General features: G+C 41.4%; 1 protein-coding gene across 1 annotated transcript in view; it reads right to left on the reverse strand.

Annotated features, from left to right (window-relative positions):
- syt7b (synaptotagmin VIIb) overlaps positions 1 to 18240 on the reverse strand; it is a 365243-nt gene that overhangs the window by 99996 nt on the left and 247007 nt on the right. Inside the window, exon 7 of the mRNA XM_078221264.1 lies at positions 16009 to 16144. Within this exon, the coding sequence (XP_078077390.1) occupies positions 16009 to 16144 (136 nt within the window). The remainder of the gene's footprint in view (positions 1 to 16008; positions 16145 to 18240) is intronic.

Consider the following 18240-nt stretch of genomic DNA (forward strand, 5'->3'; position numbering starts at 1 on the left):
TCCTAATGCAGTTTTGAACATCCAGTTATCGAAAGAGCATTAAAGTCAGAGTAAATATGCTGTATAAATTCACCAGGATGCTGTTCAGGGCAAAAAATGGCTATAATGGTGAGAGAATTCAGATACAAGGACCATGTCAACTGGATCACAGATGAAGATGAGGAAAATTAATACGATTTTCTTTAATAGTTTTTTTATGGAATGAGGAAAGGCATGTTGGGTAGTCACTGTTATAAAATAATAAATTTAAAATGGTCTTGGAGAAAATGAGGAGAGTAGCTAGAGAAATATATTTTATCTAGAGCATATTGGAGCATAAAATACTTTGCCTGAGGGAGTGGCTGAGAAATATCCCACTGCATCTAAATTTTCATCATAAAAAGATTATTGAAACACTAGAGCAATTACCGTTACAATTAGCACTCACTGGAAAATGGAACACAATGTGCATAAGCTTGAGAACATAAATGTTGTCAAGAGGGCTCCTCAAGCCTGCTCCGCCATTCAATAAGATCATGGCTGACCTGATCTTGGCTTCAACTCTACTTTCCTGCCTGTTCCTCATAACTTGATTCTCTTACAGTTCAAGAATCATTCTATCCCAGTCTTCATTATATTTAATGATTCAGCCCCCACTGCTCTCTGAAGTAGAGGATTCCAAAGATTAATGACAGGCTGAGAAAATAAATTACTCCTCACCTCTATTTTAAATGGGTGAAGCCTTAATCTGAAACTATTTCCTGTAGGTCTAGATTTGCTCACAAGGGGAGATATCTCTTAGCACCTACCCTGTCATGCCCCTCAGAATTGATATATTTCAATAAGATTACTTCCCATTCTGTTAAGTTCCAATGAGTATAAGGCCAACCCGGTCAACCTCAGTCTAGGAATGAATTTAATGAACCTTCTCTGAATTGTCTCCAATGCAAGTACAGTGGAGCCCCGTTTTAACGCAATGGTTGGGGTCCATAAAATGTGATCGCGAGTGTTATCAGGGTCGCGCTAATTCGCTAAACCGGAAATATTTTAAAAAGGGTCCGTCGTGCGATTGCGTAATATCCGATTTCGCGCTAAATCAGGGCGCGTAAAATCGGGGCTCCACTGTATATCCCTCGTTAAATAATGAGACCAAAACTGCACAGTACTCTTGCTGTGGTTTCACTAATGGCCTGTATGGTTCTAATAAAACTTTCTAACTACTCCATCCCCCTTGTAATAAAGGCCAACATTCCATTTGCTTTCCTAATTATTTATGTACCTGTATTCTAACTTTTTGTATTTCATGTACGAGGGCTCCTGACGCCTCTGTAGCCTCTTTCCATTTCAATAGTATTTTGTTTTCTGCCAAAATGGATAACCTCACATTTTCCCACATAATATTTGATCTGGCAAATTTTTATACATTCACTTAACCTATGCAGACTCTTTGGGTAAAACTCTGCTAGCTCCGCCACCATCCACCCCCCACCACCCCCCCCCCCCCCCCCCGCCCCTCCCCTGGCGTGTTCAGTGGTGGGCTGGGGAGATCTGGGGAGTGGGGAATAATTCAGTAGGAATCAAAAAATTGGTTCACATTGGCGTGATTTTCCCACAGGATTTTCCGCTGGTGCCCAACATGGTGGATCAGGAAACCCATTGGAGCCAGCGTGAAGCTGATTTGTCCCAGTTGGGAAAATTCCACCCTTGTGACACTGAATGCACAGAGGAGGTCCATCTTTCAGCCTCAGATTGTTTCTGAAGATTCATCTTTTCAGGAGGTGCATCTTCTTTCTTCAATGCTGGGTCAGTGATATTGGGCGGCTTTCCAATACGGCACCCAGATATGATAGCAAGACCTGCACCATCATGCCCACCCCACCACAAAATATAGCGCTGAACCCTTGGGTGCAGAATTCATGAAGTTGACATTGGAAGATATGGTGTGGTTTCCCATGAGCCTCTGCAGTGGGAAACATTTCCTGTTCCCACCCCCAACTGGTGACTTAGTCCCAGATGGGAGGATTCTTTGCGTCTATCTTACAACTTGCTTTTCCACCCATCTTTGTATCATCAACAAATTTTGCTACAATACACTCTGGCCTTCATCTGAGTTATTACATAGGTTGTAAGTAGTTGAGACTCCTGCACCGATCTCTGTGGCTCCCCATTAGATACAGTTGCCAACCTGAAAATGGCTCATTTATTCTGACTCTATTTTCCATTAGTTAACGATCCTATAACTATGTGAAAATATTACCCCCCAACACCACGGGAAATCATCTTGTGCAGTTATCTTTTGTGTGACACCTTATCATGTCTTTTGGAAATCCAAGAATACTACATCTACTGATCCCCATTTTCCCCACCTTGATCATATATTCTTAAAGAACTCCAATAAATGGGTCAAATATCATTTCTCTTTCATAAATTCATGCTGAATGTGCTTGATTGCAGTATGATTTTCTAAATGGCCTGCTGCTACTTCCTTAATAATGGATTCCACCATTTGCAATGATCGATGTTAGGCTAACTGGTCGATCATTTTCTGCTCTTCGTCTCTCTCCTTTCTTGATCACATTTGCAGTTTTTAAATCCACTGGGATCTTTCTAGAATATAGGATTTTTTTTAGAATTACAAGCAATGCTTCCACTTTAAGACGCCATGATGCAGCTCATTAGCTCCAGGGGCTTTATCAGTCCTTAGACGCATAAGTTGCATTGCAGTTTTTCAGTCGTGTAAATGATTGCTTTAAGTTCCACCCTTCCTTTTGTTCCTATTATTGGAACACTTTTAAATCTCTTTGGCTGCGAAGACAGATATTTGTTCAAATTTTTTGTCATTTCTTCATTTTCTATTATTAATTCCCAAGTCTTGTTCTCTAATTAAAGCTACTCTAAAGTTTATTTATTAGTGTCACAAGTACATTACATTAACACTGCAATTAAGTTACTGTGAAAATCCCCTAGTCGCCACACTCTGGCCCTTGTTCGGGTACATTGAGGGAGAATTTAACATGGCCAATCCACCTAACCAGCACGTCTTTGGAGTGTGGGAGGAAACCAGAGCATCCGGAGGAAATCCACATAGAGACGGAGAAAACGTGCAAACTCCAAACAGACAGTGACCTAAGCCGGGAATCGAACCAGGGTCCCTGGCATTGTGAGGCAGCAGTGCTAACCACTGTGCCACCATACTCTCTTAATTTTATTTTTGTTGAAGCCCTTATTGTCTCTTTTGTTTTGCTAACTCTATCTTTAATTTAGCCTTTGTTGGTTTCTAAAAATTTCCCAATCTTTCGGCCTACTATCAATCGTCAATTATCTGTCTTTTCATTTAATTTGGTACCATCTTTGACTTCCTTAGTTAGCCATGGATAGTACACCCTTCTCAAGTCTTTTTTGCTGAACATAATATATCTTTGTTGGGGATCAAGAAACATACCCTTAAATGTTGGCCACTAAATATCTATTGTTCGATCTGTTTTCCAGCCCACTTTAGCGAAATCTGCTTTTGCAACCACCTTTAAGTAAATAGCTTCATACTCTGGTTTCTCACCTTCAAATTGAAAGTGAAATTTGAATTTATGATCACTCTTCCCTAGAGGATCCTAGGGAATCATTAGGAGATCATTAATTAATCCTGTCACATTACTAGATCTAAATTAGCCAGTTCCCAGGTTTGCTCCACAAAGTATTATTCTAGACAACTGTCCCAAATAGACTCTACAAACTCATCCACAAGGCCATCTTATCCAATCTATAAGAAGATTAGAGTTACCCAAGATTATTACAATACATTTCTTACTGTTAGTGACTCCTTTTCCTCTCTATTTCCAATTTCCATCCAAATTTATTCTATATCTTGACTTTCTGAGCCAGGATAATTTCTCATTATTATACTCACCTCATCTATACTCACCTTAATTAACAGAGCTACCCCACCTGCTTTTCCTTTCGGCCCCACCTTTAGAAATTTCAAATATCCTTGAATAAAACATCCTTTCACTTCCCAGTCTTGGTCATCTTGCAACCATGCCTCTGCAATAGCTATCAGGTCATTTGTGACATCAATTCACTAATGTTCTTCTAAAGGTTGCACAGATTCAGATGAAGAACTTTTAGTTTTTCTTTTTACTATTTTCCCCAACTCTGACCCTATTTGTTGCTGCACTGGTCGGTGTGTAAACTATGTGCATTCCTGTCACAATGTGGTTAATATTACCCATATCACAACTCTGTACAACTTCTTAATTTTTTCTCTTTAATGTTCTAAATTTCCCTTCACTTGAGCCTTCCACCACCAACCCCCCTGCCCCCCCATATCAAAGAACAAAGAACAAAGAACAATACAGCACAGGAACAGGCCCTTCGGCCCTCCAAGCCCGCGCCGCTCCCCGGTCCAGGATTGAATCCTGAATCCAGGATCCCCGCCCAATTTTCCAGCCTATCTACATACCAAAATCCTATCCACCGAGCTGTCCCTCACAGCTACGATGCTTTGTTCATTACAACCTATTAACTCACCCCCACCCCCCCATTCCAGACCATGTGATCTCCAGGGAGAGGCAAAAACCCAGAGTGAAAAATCCCAGGGCCAATATGGGGAAAAAAATCTGGGAAATTCCTCTCCGACCCCCTGAGGCGATCGAAACGAGTCCAGGAGATCACAATGGCCCTGATCGGGAAATGCTTCCCAACCCTAGTCATTTCCACTTCCACGAACACCATATGAATTCCCTGCCCCCGAGACAGGTTCCCAACTATCCGCAGTCTCGCTCTGTACTGGCACCAGCAAGATGATCATAGAATGAAGCCTTGAAACGAGAAACAAGGAACAATTAGCCCGCGCCGCTCCCTGGTCCAGACTAGACCACTCTTTTGTATCCCTCCATTCCCACTCCGTTCATATAGCTGTCTAGATAAGTCTTAAACGTTCCCAGTGTGTCCGCCTCCACCACCTTGCCCGGCAACACATTCCAGGCCCCCACGACCCTCTGTGTGAAATATGTCCTTCTGATATCTGTGTTAAACCTCCCCCCCTTCACCTTGAACCTATGACCCCTCGTGAACGTCACCACCGACCCGGGGAAAAGCTTCCCACCGTTCACCCTATCTATGCCTTTCATAATTTTATACACCTCTATTAAGTCTCCCCTCATCCTCCGTCTTTCCAAGGAGAACAACCCCAGTTTCCCCAATCTCTCCTCATAACCAAGCCCCTCCATACCAGGCAACATCCTGGTAAACCTCCTCTGTACTCTCTCCAAAGCCTCCACGTCTTTCTGGTAGTGTGGCGACCAGAACTGGACGCAGTATTCCAAATGCGGCCGAACCAACGTTCTATACATCTGCAACATCAGACCCCAACTCTTATACTCTATGCCCCGTCCTATAAAGGCAAGCATGCCATATGCCTTCTTCACCACCTTCTCCACCTGTGACGTCACCTTCAAAGATCTGTGGACTTGCACACCCAGGTCCCTCTGCGTCTCTACACCCTTTATGGTTCTTCCATTTATCGTGTAGCTCCTCCCTACATTATTCCCACCAAAATGCATCACTTCGCATTTATCAGGATTGAACTCCATCTGCCATTTCCTTGCCCAAATTTCCAGCCTATCTATATCCTTCTGTAGCCTCCGACAATGTTCCTCACTATCTGCAAGTCCTGCCAGTTTTGTGTCGTCCGCAAACTTACTGATCACCCCAGTTACTCCTTCTTCCAGATCATTTATATAAATCACAAACAGCAGAGGTCCCAATACAGAGCCCTGCGGTACACCACTAGTCACAGGCCTCCAGCCGGAAAAAGACCCTTCCACTACCACCCTCTGTCTTCTATGACCAAGCCAGTTCTCCACCCATCTAGCCACCTCCCCCTTTATCCCATGGGATCCAACCTTTTTCACTAGCCTACCATGAGGGACTTTGTCAAACGCTTTACTAAAGTCCATATAGACAACATCCACGGCCCTTCCTTCGTCAACCATTTTGGTCACTTCTTCAAAAAACTCCACCAGGTTAGTGAGGCATGACCTCCCTCTCACAAAACCATGCTGACTATCGTTAATGAGTTTATTCCTTTCTAAATGCGCATACATCCTATCTCTAAGAACCTTCTCCAACAACTTCCCCACCACGGACGTCAAGCTCACCGGCCTATAATTACCCGGGTTATCCTTCCTACCCTTCTTAAATAACGGGACCACATTGGCTATCCTCCAATCCTCTGGGACCTCACCTGTGTCCAGTGACGAGACAAAGATTTGCGTCAGAGGCCCAATGATTTCACCTCTCGTCTCCCTGAGCAGCCTTGGATAGATTCCATCAGGCCCTGGGGATTTGTCAGTCTTTATATTCTCTAACAAACCTAACACTTCCTCCTTTGTAATGGAGATTTTCTCCAACGGTTCAACACTCCCCTCCGAGACACTCCCAGTCAACACATCCCTCTCCTTTGTGAATACCGACGCAAAGTATTCATTTAGGATCTCCCCTACTTCTTTGGGCTCCAAGCATAAGTCCCCACTTTTGTCCCTGAGAGGTCCAATTTTTTCCCTAACAACCCTTTTGTTCCTAACGTATGAATAAAATGCCTTGGGATTCTCCTTAATCCTGTCTGCCAAGAACATTTCGTGACCCCTTTTTGCTCTTCTAATTCCCCGTTTGAGTATTTTCCTACTTTCATTGTACTCCTCCAGAGCTCCCTCCGTTTTTAGCTGCTTGGACCTAACATACGCCTCTCTTTTCCTTTTGACCAGTCCCTCAATTTCCCTGGATATCCACGGTTCTCTAATCCTACCCTTCCTATCCTTCTTTTTTACAGGCACATGCTTGTCCTGTAGCCCTAACAAACGTTCCTTAAAAGACTGCCACATACCAGATGTGGATTTACCCTCAAACAACCTCTCCCAATCAAGAGCTGCCAATTTCTGCCTGATCCCAATAAAGTTAGCCTTCCCCCAATCCAACACCTTACCCTTGGGACACCACTCATCCTTTTCCATCACTATCCTAAAGCTAACAGAATTGTGGTCACTATTTGCCACATGTTCCCCAACCAAAACTTTGAAGACCTGACCGGGCTCATTCCCCAGTACCAGGTCCAGTATAGCCCCCTCTCTAGTTGGGCTGTCCACATATTGTTCCAACGAACCCTCCTGTACACATTTTACAAATTCCTCCCCATCCAGAGTCCCTGCCCTCAGCGATTTCCAGTCTATACCAGGGAAATTGAAGTCTCCCACTACAACAACCCTATATTTCCTGCACCTATCCAGTATCTCCTGACATATCCATTCTTCCACTTCCCTTGGGCTGTTGGGGGGCCTGTAGTACACCCCCAACATAGTGACTGCGCCTTTCCTGTTTCTAAGCTCCACCCAGAGTGACTCGTTACACGACTCCTCCGAATTGTCCTCCCTCTGCACCGCTGTAATATGCTCTCCAACCAATACCGCTACTCCCCCACCTCTTTTGGCCCCTCCTCTGTCTCGCCGAAAACACTTGTACCCTGGAATATTCAGCTGCCAGTCCTGCCCCTCTTTCAACCAAGTCTCTGTCACCGCAACCACATCCAAATTCCTCGTGCGCATTAAGGCCCCAAGTTCGTCTGTTTTACCTGCTACGTTCCTTGCATTGAAGTATAAGCACTCCAGACCCCCAGGCTCAGTGAGGTCGTCCTCCCCCAGAGTGCTCTTCTTCTTTGCCGGCCTTGTCCCAGCCCCAAGCTCGTCCCCAGCCACCACACTTATAGACCTAATAGTTTGATCCCCACCCCCCTGCCATACTAATTTAAACCCCCCCGAACTGCACTAGCAAAGCTCCCAGCCAGGATATTTGTGCCCTTCCAACTTAGTTGTGACCCCTCCCTCTTGTACAGGTGCCATCCTCTCCTGAAAACCTCCCATTGGTCTATGAAAATAAAGCCCTCCCTCCTGGACCAGTCCTTTAGCCAGGCATTCATTTGAACCAACTCCCTATTCTTAGCCTCACTGGCACGAGGCATTGGGAGCAGCCCAGAGATGGCCACCCTAGTGACCCTACTTTTTAACCTATTTCCCAACTCCCTAAATTGCTCTCTTAGGACCCCCCTACTCTTCCTATCTACGTCGTTTCCACTTTAGCTTTAGCTTAAAGCTAATCTACCTCCCTAGTTATTTGATTCACCCGGAAATTGGTCCCTACAGAACAACTGGCATGTTCCAGTACTGGTACTGGCATCAGCGTATTATGAATTGAAACCATTTTCTTTCACAGCAATTCTGGGTTATACATTCAACTCTCTGATATTTTTCACTCTGTGCTTCTAGCTCAGGTCATAATGCAGACCCTTTGAGGGTCTGCTTTTTAATATCATAGAAATCATAGAAACCCTACAGTACAGAAAGAGGCCATTCAGCCCATCGAGTCTGCACCGACCACAAATCCCACCCAGGCCCTACCCCCACATCCCTACATATTTACCCACTAATCCCTCTAACCTATACATCTCAGGACACTAAGGGCAAATTTAGTATGGCCAATCAACCTGACCCGCACATCTTTGGACTGTGGGAGGAAACCGGAACACCCGGAGGAAACCCACGCAGACACGAGGAGAATGTGCAAACTCCACACAGACAGCGACCCAAGCTGGGAATTGAACCCAGGTCCCTGGAGCTGTGAAGCAGCAGTGCTAACCACTGTGCTACCGTGTCGCCCCAATATAGCCCCAAGCTGGCCATAGTACCTCAATTGAACCACTCTTCGTCTGACAGAGGAACTGGATCTTTCCCCTCTGACTCAAATCTCCTCTCCAGCACTCAGATGAGCTAAACTCTGGCACCAAGAGGACTCATATTCCTGGTTGCCGAGAACAGTATCTATCCCTTAACTATACTGTCCCTTCCCACTGCTACATTCCTTTTTGCTCCCCAACTTGAATGCCTTCCCCATATCATGACATTGTGGTCAGTTTGTTCATCCTCCTTGCAGTCCCTGTTCTCATCCACACAGGTTGCAAGAATCTCATGCCTGTTGAACAAATGGAAGAACTGAAGATTCTCCAATGGTACATTCTGGATCCTCATTCCTGCCTCACTCACATTCATGTCCTCCTGACCAAATCTAAAGTTTTTGATCTATGGAGCAGGACTGACTCCTGGAACAACATGTCCAGGTAACTTTGTCCCACCCTGGTGCATTGTGGTCTCTGAAGCGCAGATTTCAGCTCATCAATTGAAATTGCAGACACTTACTGCAGATGTGGTTGTTGTGGATCACCCTGGTGTCCACCCCCACCCACCCACATGCTACAGCTGCAACGCATCATCTGCCATGTCGTCTCGATTTTATTTTATTAACCATGATATTTTTTTCTGTTCTAAATTTTTAACCTGTATTTACTGGAAATAGCACATGATGTGGGGTGGAATTAAAACAAGTCATACCAGGGTTAAGATCATATGTGGCTAGCTATTTTATGTAGAGTGAAGCAATTTACATTACTGAGCGTATGAAAAAGGGTCACTTCAAATGCACTGTTCCTCAGAAGTACTTTGTGACACATTACTGTTTAGGTGTTGTTCTGTTTGATTAATTTAGATTTACACTTTGATTACAGACAGTCAGCTTAAGATCTCCATAGTTAATTGACAGTAGCAATTGTACTTGGACTGCAAAAGGTACCAAGTAATTAATCAGCTGTGAATGGTTATTAAGAAAATTTAATTATGAAAGATGTGGCTGTCTATTGCCTTTTCTTTAAATCAGTGTAGCGTCAAAAGGGACTTAAGAACATTTCTGCCGGTCAGCTATTAACCCGAGAGTCACTTTCAGATTTGCAAACACAGCACAAGGGTTTGGTGTTTTCAGTTTCTCCAACAGGGAAGCTGAATGAGGTTGAAACTATAGCTAGATAATCTTTGTTTTGGAGTCTGTGTTCAAAGAGAATTTGAATGATAGTTTTTTTCTTTAATTTCATGCATTAAGATGGATAGTGAAGTGAATGATCACTTTTTTGTACTATATGCTAGGAACACAGGAATAGGAATGGACCATTAGCCTTTTGAGCCCAACAAAAATCTACCATCTACAGCTTTTTAAGGGATGAGTTCTTGATCTTTCCTATTATTGTCTTTTAAAAGTGCTGCCCGATAGGCCTAATCCTAATTTTAAGGTGGTATCCTCTTGTTCTAGATTCCCCACCAGAGGAAATAGTTTCACTGTATCTACCCTATTGAATCCTTGAATAATTTTAAAACCTCAATTAGATCCTCACGCAATTTTCTAAACTTAAGGAATTAGAAATCATGTTTATACAAATAGCTCTCATAATGTAACACTTTAAACCTTGATACAATTTTGATGAATCTGTGCTGTACCCTTTATGAGGCCTACTTACGTTTCCTTAGGTTCAGTGCCAGAAGCTGAACGTAATATGCTAGATGTGTTCTGACCAAAGATTTGTACAACTTAAGTATCAGTCACTTAAATTTGTATATAAAGGGTGACATTCATTAGATTTTTGCATTAATTTCTGTACTCGTGCAGCAGCCTTTAGTGACTTGTATACATGGAAAGTTAAATCACTTTGCTCTGCCACTGTTCTCAGTTTATCACCATTGGGAAAATATTTGGATTTATCTTTCTCAGATCCAACCAGAATGATGCAAAACTATCCGGTTTGAACATCTGCCATAGTTTTGCCCACTCACTTAATGGTGCAAATTTTCCCGCTCCGCCCACCACAGGAATCATAGCGGATGAAGGGTGGATCATGGAAATGTCCGTTGACCTCAGGCGCGATTTTCCGGCTGTGCTTGCCCCGAAACTGGAAAATCCCATCCAAAATCCCACCCGATCTGTCTAAGGCTGAGAAGTCCATTCTTGTGAGGTTTTGAAGAGAACTCAAAACATCATTTAGCCAACAATTAATTAATGGATCCCAATTATACTCTATACCTTGGAGAATAGCTGGAACGCTGAGGAGAAATAAAAGTGTATTTTGGAAGGCTGTGGCATACCTTTGGGTTGGTCCCTGGAAATGTGAATGTACCTTCAAGGTTTCATAAGATAAGGGAATTCTTGGTGGAAAATGAGTTTATGGCACAAGTCTATCACCTATATTGTTAAATTAATATCATTTGCATTGTTTAATTTCTGTTTAAGCATCAACATTCCTACCAGGATTGTAACAATGGCAAATGTTTGAGGCTGTCAACTTATTATATTGGACCTCGAGATGAGCTTCCAATTTCATATCCCAGCCATCACCAAGATTTCCCATTTCCATTTCTGTAACCTCGTTAGTCTTTGTCCCTTCCTTAGCTGATCTGCTGATGAAAGCTCATCAATACAGTTTTATGTCTAGATTTGATTATTCCAATGAACTCTTAGCAGGTCTACCCCCCGTACACTTGGGGAATCCAAAATATTGTTGTCTGAGTCTTAAGTGCACCAAAAACTGTTCACCTATCACCCCTGTTCTTGCTGACCTACACTGACCCTCATTTAAGCAACAACGTGACTTTGAAATACTCACCTGGTTTCAAATTACCACCATGGAGTCACCCTTCCCGAGCTCCACAATCTCCTCTGGCCTCATATTCCTCTTACAATTCTGGTCACTACACTACCCCTGATTTTAATTACTCATTTACAGACATAAGAGCATATGCATTAGGAGGAATATGCCATTTAGCCCCTCGAGACTGGTCCACCATTCAATAAGATCATGGCTGATTGTGGTCTCATCTCCAGATTCTGCCAACGTCTGTAACCTTTGACTCCCTTGTTAGGCAAAAAACCATTTACCTCTGCCTTAAAAATATTCACTGACCCTGCCTCCACTGCTCTCTGGGGAAAGAAAATTCCAAAGATTCACAACACTCACATTTACTTGCATTATACTCCATCTGCCAAATTTTTGACCACTCACTTAACCTATGTCTAGGTCCCTTTACAGACTCATTTTAGCCTCTCAACTTACTTTCCTGCCCATCTTTGTGTAATCAGCAAATTTAGCAACCACACATTCATCCAAGTCATTGATATAAATTGTTAATAGTTGAGGCTCTAGCATTGGTCCCTGTTGCACCCCACTCATCACATTTTGTTGACCCAAAAAAGACCCGTTTATTCCTACTCTCTGCTTCTGTTAGCTAACCAATCCTCTATCCATGTTACCCCCTATGTTACCCCCTACACCATGAGCTCTTATTTTGTGAAGTAACCTTTGATGTGGCACCTGGTCAAACACCCTCTGGAAGTCCACAGGTTCCCCTTTATCAATATTGTTTGTTATTTCCTCAAAGAACTTCAATAAATTAGTCAAATGTGATTTCCCTTTCACAAAATCATGTTGACTCTGCTTGATTGCACTGAGATTTTCTAGGCCTCACTACAACCTCCTTACAATAGATTGCAGAAATTTCCCTATGATAGATGTTAAGCTAACATGTCTGTAGTTTACTGTTTTCTTCCTTTCTTTTTTGAATAAAGGAATCAGGTTCACTATTTTCCAATCTGATAGGACCTTTACTGAGTCTAGAGAATTTTTGAAAATTAAAACCAATGCATTTATTTCTCAATAGCCATTTTATTTAAGACCCTAGGAAGAAGTCCATCTGGACATGGGGCTTTTAGTTCCAACAATTTTCTTAGTCCCCTTTCCCTGTTGGCTATAAGTTCCTCCCTCCCTTTGACCTCTTGATCCACAATTATTTCTGGGATGGTTATTTGTATCCTCTACAGTGAAGACGGACACAAAATATCCATGCAATTCACCCAGCATTTCCTTATTTTCCATTACTAATTCTCCATTCTCACTTTCTAGGGGACCAATGCTAATGGCTGGGGACCAACTTTTTACCTTTTAACAAATCTGGAAAAAGAAACTCTTACTTTTGATTTTATACTTCTAGCTAGATTTCTCTTGTAATCTAACTTCTCCCTCCTTATTAATATTTTAGTCATTTTTTTGTGGCTCTTTATATTCTGTCCAATCTTCTGACCTGCCTCTCAACTTTAATCACTAATTTTAATCATTAATGGCCATACCCTTAGCTGCCAAGGCTCTAGCTGTGAATTTCCTCCCTGAGCCTCACCTCCTCTCTACACCTCTCATAACCAAACTCTTGGTCATCTGCTCTAATATCTCTTTCATTTTTTGCCTCAGTGTTGAATTTGACTTTGTCTTACTCCTGTGAAGTTTCTTGGGATATTTTATTACACTAAACGCACTATAAACTATACAAGTACAAATTAGTGCTGTTTCCTAGTCTCAGTGTGGTTTACCAAGATATTGGATTAGTTGAGATGTGGGCTAGATTGCATGAAATTTATGGTTTGCTTTCAAGAGTGGTCAGAGACTCTAAATTGGAGGCAATATCTGGTCATAGTGCATGAGATATCTGCATCCCAAATCAAGCTGTGAAGATAATAATGAGTTGACAAGAGACATTTTTGGATTTTATTTGTGCAATGATCCATTGCTAAAATTATTGGCTAATTAATCAAAATTCCAAGGCTAAGATTAGCGAATTAAGACAAGTGCCTGTTATTGGATACAATTGACTCTTTTTAATTCAAGTTATTTGCTTTTTCAATTTTTATGCACAATGCATTGAATTTCCATATTATGTATATTGCTCAAGTTAAATTATTGAATAATTCAAACTTCTAATGCTAAAAACAATGTTGAAATTAGAATATATTGCAGTTGATTCCTACTTATATAGTTAAAAGTATTACAACTGTACAAATATAGACTGTGTAAATAGTATGTACAGCAAGTAAGATTTCAAAGAAACATAAAAAATGATAAGTCACCATTAAATGAAAGATGTTTCTATGTTTACCGCTGATTTGAGGGAACTGATGCTCTAGGGCCCTGAGACACTGGCTTTCTCCTATTACACTTACCACTGTCATGCATTATAATCAACCAGAAGTCAACCTGGCAGCAGATTGAATGATCTACAGAAAAATAAGATTTTATTTCCACTAAAACAATGTAAATAGACCCATTTATATATTAAAACACAGGGTACACAGCATGTTTTTTCAATAGCTGCATTTTTGTAACATAAAAATGCCTATAACATAAAATGAGTATTGAGTTGAGTGTGCTCAGACAAACCAAGAACAAAGAACAAAGAACAGTACAGCACAGGAAACAGGCCCTTCGGCCCTCAAAGCCTGTGCCGCTCCTTGGTCCAACTAGACCAATCGTTTGTATCCCTCCATTCCCAGGCTGCTAATGTGACTATCCAGGTAAGTCTTAAACGATGTCAGCGTGCCTGCCTCCACCACCCTACTTGGCAGCGCATTCCAGGCCCCCACCACCCTCTGTGTAAAAAACATCCCTCTAATATCTGAGTTATACTTCGCCCCTCTCACCTTGAGCCCGTGACCCCTCGTGAACATCACTTCTGATCTGGGAAAAAGCTTCCCACCGTTCACCCTATCTATCCCCTTCATAATCTTGTACACCTCTATTAGATCTCCCCTCATTCTCCGTCTTTTCAGGGAGAACAACCCCAGTTTACCCAATCTCTCCTCATAGCTAAGACCCTCCATACCAGGCAACATCCTGGTAAACCTTCCCATTGTCCTCCCAAGACCTTCCCAAGACCTCCCATTGTCCTGGATTTCAAATGAAGCTGCACAGTGCAGTGAATGATTTCTTACTTTGGTTCAAGCTACAGACACCGAGGGAAATGAAGCTGTGTTCTTAATCTAGTACTGTTTTACTGCCAGTATTTTTAAAAACTATTACAATCTCTGGTAGGCTGCAGCTTAAAGCAATGTTGCTAAAGACACAGTTGATTAATACATTGAAAGCAAAATGTCATGCGTTGAATTTACAAGTTCAATGATGCTAATTCTTTAAGAATGACATTGGCCATCTCACTGCTTCACGTATTCCCAGGGTGCCATGGAGAATGGAGATCCTCTTAATCCTGGAGTGCTAATTGAAATGTTACATTTTTCATTGGATGCAAATAAATGAATGGGGTGATTTTCATGGTACTTGCATAAGGTTCACAAGTACCAGTATTTCCTGTCTTAGGCCGCGGCCTGCAGTTTTTCCTGATGCAAAGCTACCTTCCAATCAAGCCTTCCTCTGATAAAAAGAGCAGGCCATTCTGGAGAACTTGGAAGGACCCGAATTGTGCAAGTGGTTTCCCAACTGCCAGCCTCAAACCTATCGGCAAATATTCCCAAAACTTGAATATCTCCTATCTGGTAGAATGAAACTCGCAAACATACATGGGGCTCTTCTGTGGCTTACTGCAGAGTCCCCTCAAAACCTGCAAGTCCAACGTTACAGGATTTCCCTACATTTGGATAGACAAATTGCAACTTCAATAAAACACAGACAGGAGGTGGTGAATATCCTCATAGCTTATTTGCATCTTACCCACTGGGCTTGTATCTATTGCAAGTACAGCCTGGCCTGAGGAAGCTCCATAAACCTTGGAGAAATGTGAAAAGGTTGAACACTATTATGAATCTGCCCCTTTTTTTGTGTCCTTTGTACCTGTGAAATGGGTGTTCCTAGAGGGAGAAGAGCTTTGGAAAATCAGCCCCTCAAAGGTTTTCTTCATAGCATGGCTATATCTTATCTGCTATCTCCAAGAGTCTAAAATTCATGCACTGAATAATGTTGAGGGAACAGACAGAACTGAACTATTTGCTAGTTAGGTCACACTAGCAGCTTCCCAACAGTACCACTCAAGGTGAATCAGAATACACCAAATTAGGATGTCTTGAGGTATGATGATTGAAATACGACCAGTTTGACGCTCACAGAAAATTCAGCTTTTATGCACGACCTTTAATGTACTATAGATAACTTGTGTTATTCATGCAACCTCACGTTACATAACACAGATCAAAAATTGCACAAGTTGACAAAGGTCCTGATTCTTTTTGGACAATGTCAATCTTGTAGCGGCTCTGCATCAAGGTCGTAAGATGGAATTTTAGGGTGTTATCTTTTAATTCGGTTATTACGTTGTGCGGTGATGCCTGATTACTTACCATCAGCATCTCACTCGTGAGGGAATTCACAAGGTCCGAGACTGAGGAGCGAGGTTCTGTTCTCCTGTCAGAGTCATCCTGAGGGACCTGCCCTTGCACAGGTGTTGTATTTACTGGCTTATTTCCAGTGGGTAACCTGCAAATAGAAATAACAGTTAATAATCTGATCGCAAGACCAATGCCACAAGGGTGATAACTGTGGGCAGCTCCATTAGCAAAGGAGATTGGATCCCTTTCCTTTCCCTAGCTTAACTCAGCTTTGAGAGCTGTAAAAGATCACAAGTTCTCCAGTGAACGTGCTTCAAAAATGCTCCATTTTCTCAAAATAGTCCACAAGGTTCGTAAGACTAAAAATTAATTTGTATGTTAAGCAATTAATGATGACATCATTTAGTTATGCATTATTGTCATATTAATTTACATAAAGATACATGGTAAATATTACAGAAAAGGGTGCAATGTGGACAACAGATCGAAAATAAATACTTTTATTTTTACATTGTGCACATAGGTGAACTACATAATCCATTATGTAACTAATGGTGAATTTGGGGTCCAAACCTTATGCAGCAGTGGTTTATCTCAACAATCCTGTATGCATATCAGGCCTCTCAATTCACAATTGCCACAGTTTATGAAAATTGCATCATAAATGCGGAAATGATCCAAGTCCGAAGACTCAGAGATTTCCTTCCACTAGTAAAGTACAACTAATCTGACCATGCTGCTACCAAACACGGAATTGTACCGAACAGAAGGAATGTAACATGAATAACTTGAGGAAAACAAAATTCTTCCACTCCATTTGGTATAGTGCAGAAATCTGAATGTTCAAATACAATTATACTAGTGCACAGAAAAAGACAAATAAATGGGTGATATGATGGCATCATTACATTTAATAAGCACATCAACAAAACGGAAATGGGGTTGTTATAAGGATTCTGTGAGCCCTTTATGTTGCGTGATAAATGGAAACTTGATTTAATTTGTGTTGTACTTCTTAATTTTGAGGAGTTCGAGGAAATCACAGAATGATTTGTACAATGAACAGTTGGTCGTTGCTTCACAGATAAAGCTCATTGATAGAGAAGACTAGGGTTCTATTTTATAACACAACTGATAAGTCTCCAAATCTCATGTTGTACCCAAGATTTCTATGAATGTGATGCAACATAACAGAATAAAACAAGCTGCATTATGAATCGGTATTAAGGATAAGTGCCAAACTTTACGAGGAAATCTGATCCCCTCTTGTTTGCACAATTTTGAATTGTTAAAATAGGACAAACTGGTGCTGGGTATGCATATGGTTCGCTGGCAGTTTCACGGTGGATCATCCTAAGTTCTTGGCACTCTCTTGGTAGATATAATTAATAATAAAATGGGAAATATTCAATTATAGTATAAATAATCAGATCAAAATTAATTAAATCAATGTTCCCTTGTCGAATGCTAGGTATATATTGAGGCTGACAAGTTAGAGCAACTCAGCTCCTACAAGTCAAAGATAACTTGCAGAAATCTGCTACACTGATGTGTCATTAATACTTAACTACGTTATCAACCAAATATGCAGCCAGAACTGAATGTACTTGCTGCAAGGTATTGTCACTCTTCAAGCAATGTTTTTGCTTGATTGGTTATAAAATCTTGTCACCTAGTGAAAGGGCTGCTAAAGACAGTAATGCAACATTGATGGAGAGATATGGCAAGCTTTAAAATAAAAGCCTTGTTTTGGAATTAACCAGCTGACTAAGCAGAATGAAGTAATGATAGCTTCAAGCAAGCTTGCACGGCATGAAGGCAGACCTCAGTTATTTCTAAAATTATCTTAAAGAAATTGACCCTCTTTGATAATGCATTAAAAACTCAGAAAAAAATTCTATTTCTTTAAAACTAGTTACATAATTATAATACAAAATTATAAGTTATTGCAAGTGTAGGTCACCTTATCACATAAGTACATCTGAAAGCTTTACACACCATCAAATAATATTGCATAGATTTTAACCTAATACATGGCTTGTTTGGATCCGATGCATAATTTATGTTCTATGTGATTTTGGGTCTACTGAAGTCAATTGGGCATCCAACCTGAACATACCTCCATCCTCCCCCTGTTAGGTTGAGATCAGAGATTATATTTCATTCTGTGCATTACATTTTATAAACATGGCAACTTATTTTGCACACTCATTAACCATAAGAGTAATATTTAGACCTCCTTTA

The sequence above is a fragment of the Mustelus asterias genome, chromosome 9, assembly GCF_964213995.1.
Source record: "Mustelus asterias chromosome 9, sMusAst1.hap1.1, whole genome shotgun sequence".
NCBI classification, from domain to species: Eukaryota; Metazoa; Chordata; class Chondrichthyes; order Carcharhiniformes; family Triakidae; genus Mustelus; species Mustelus asterias.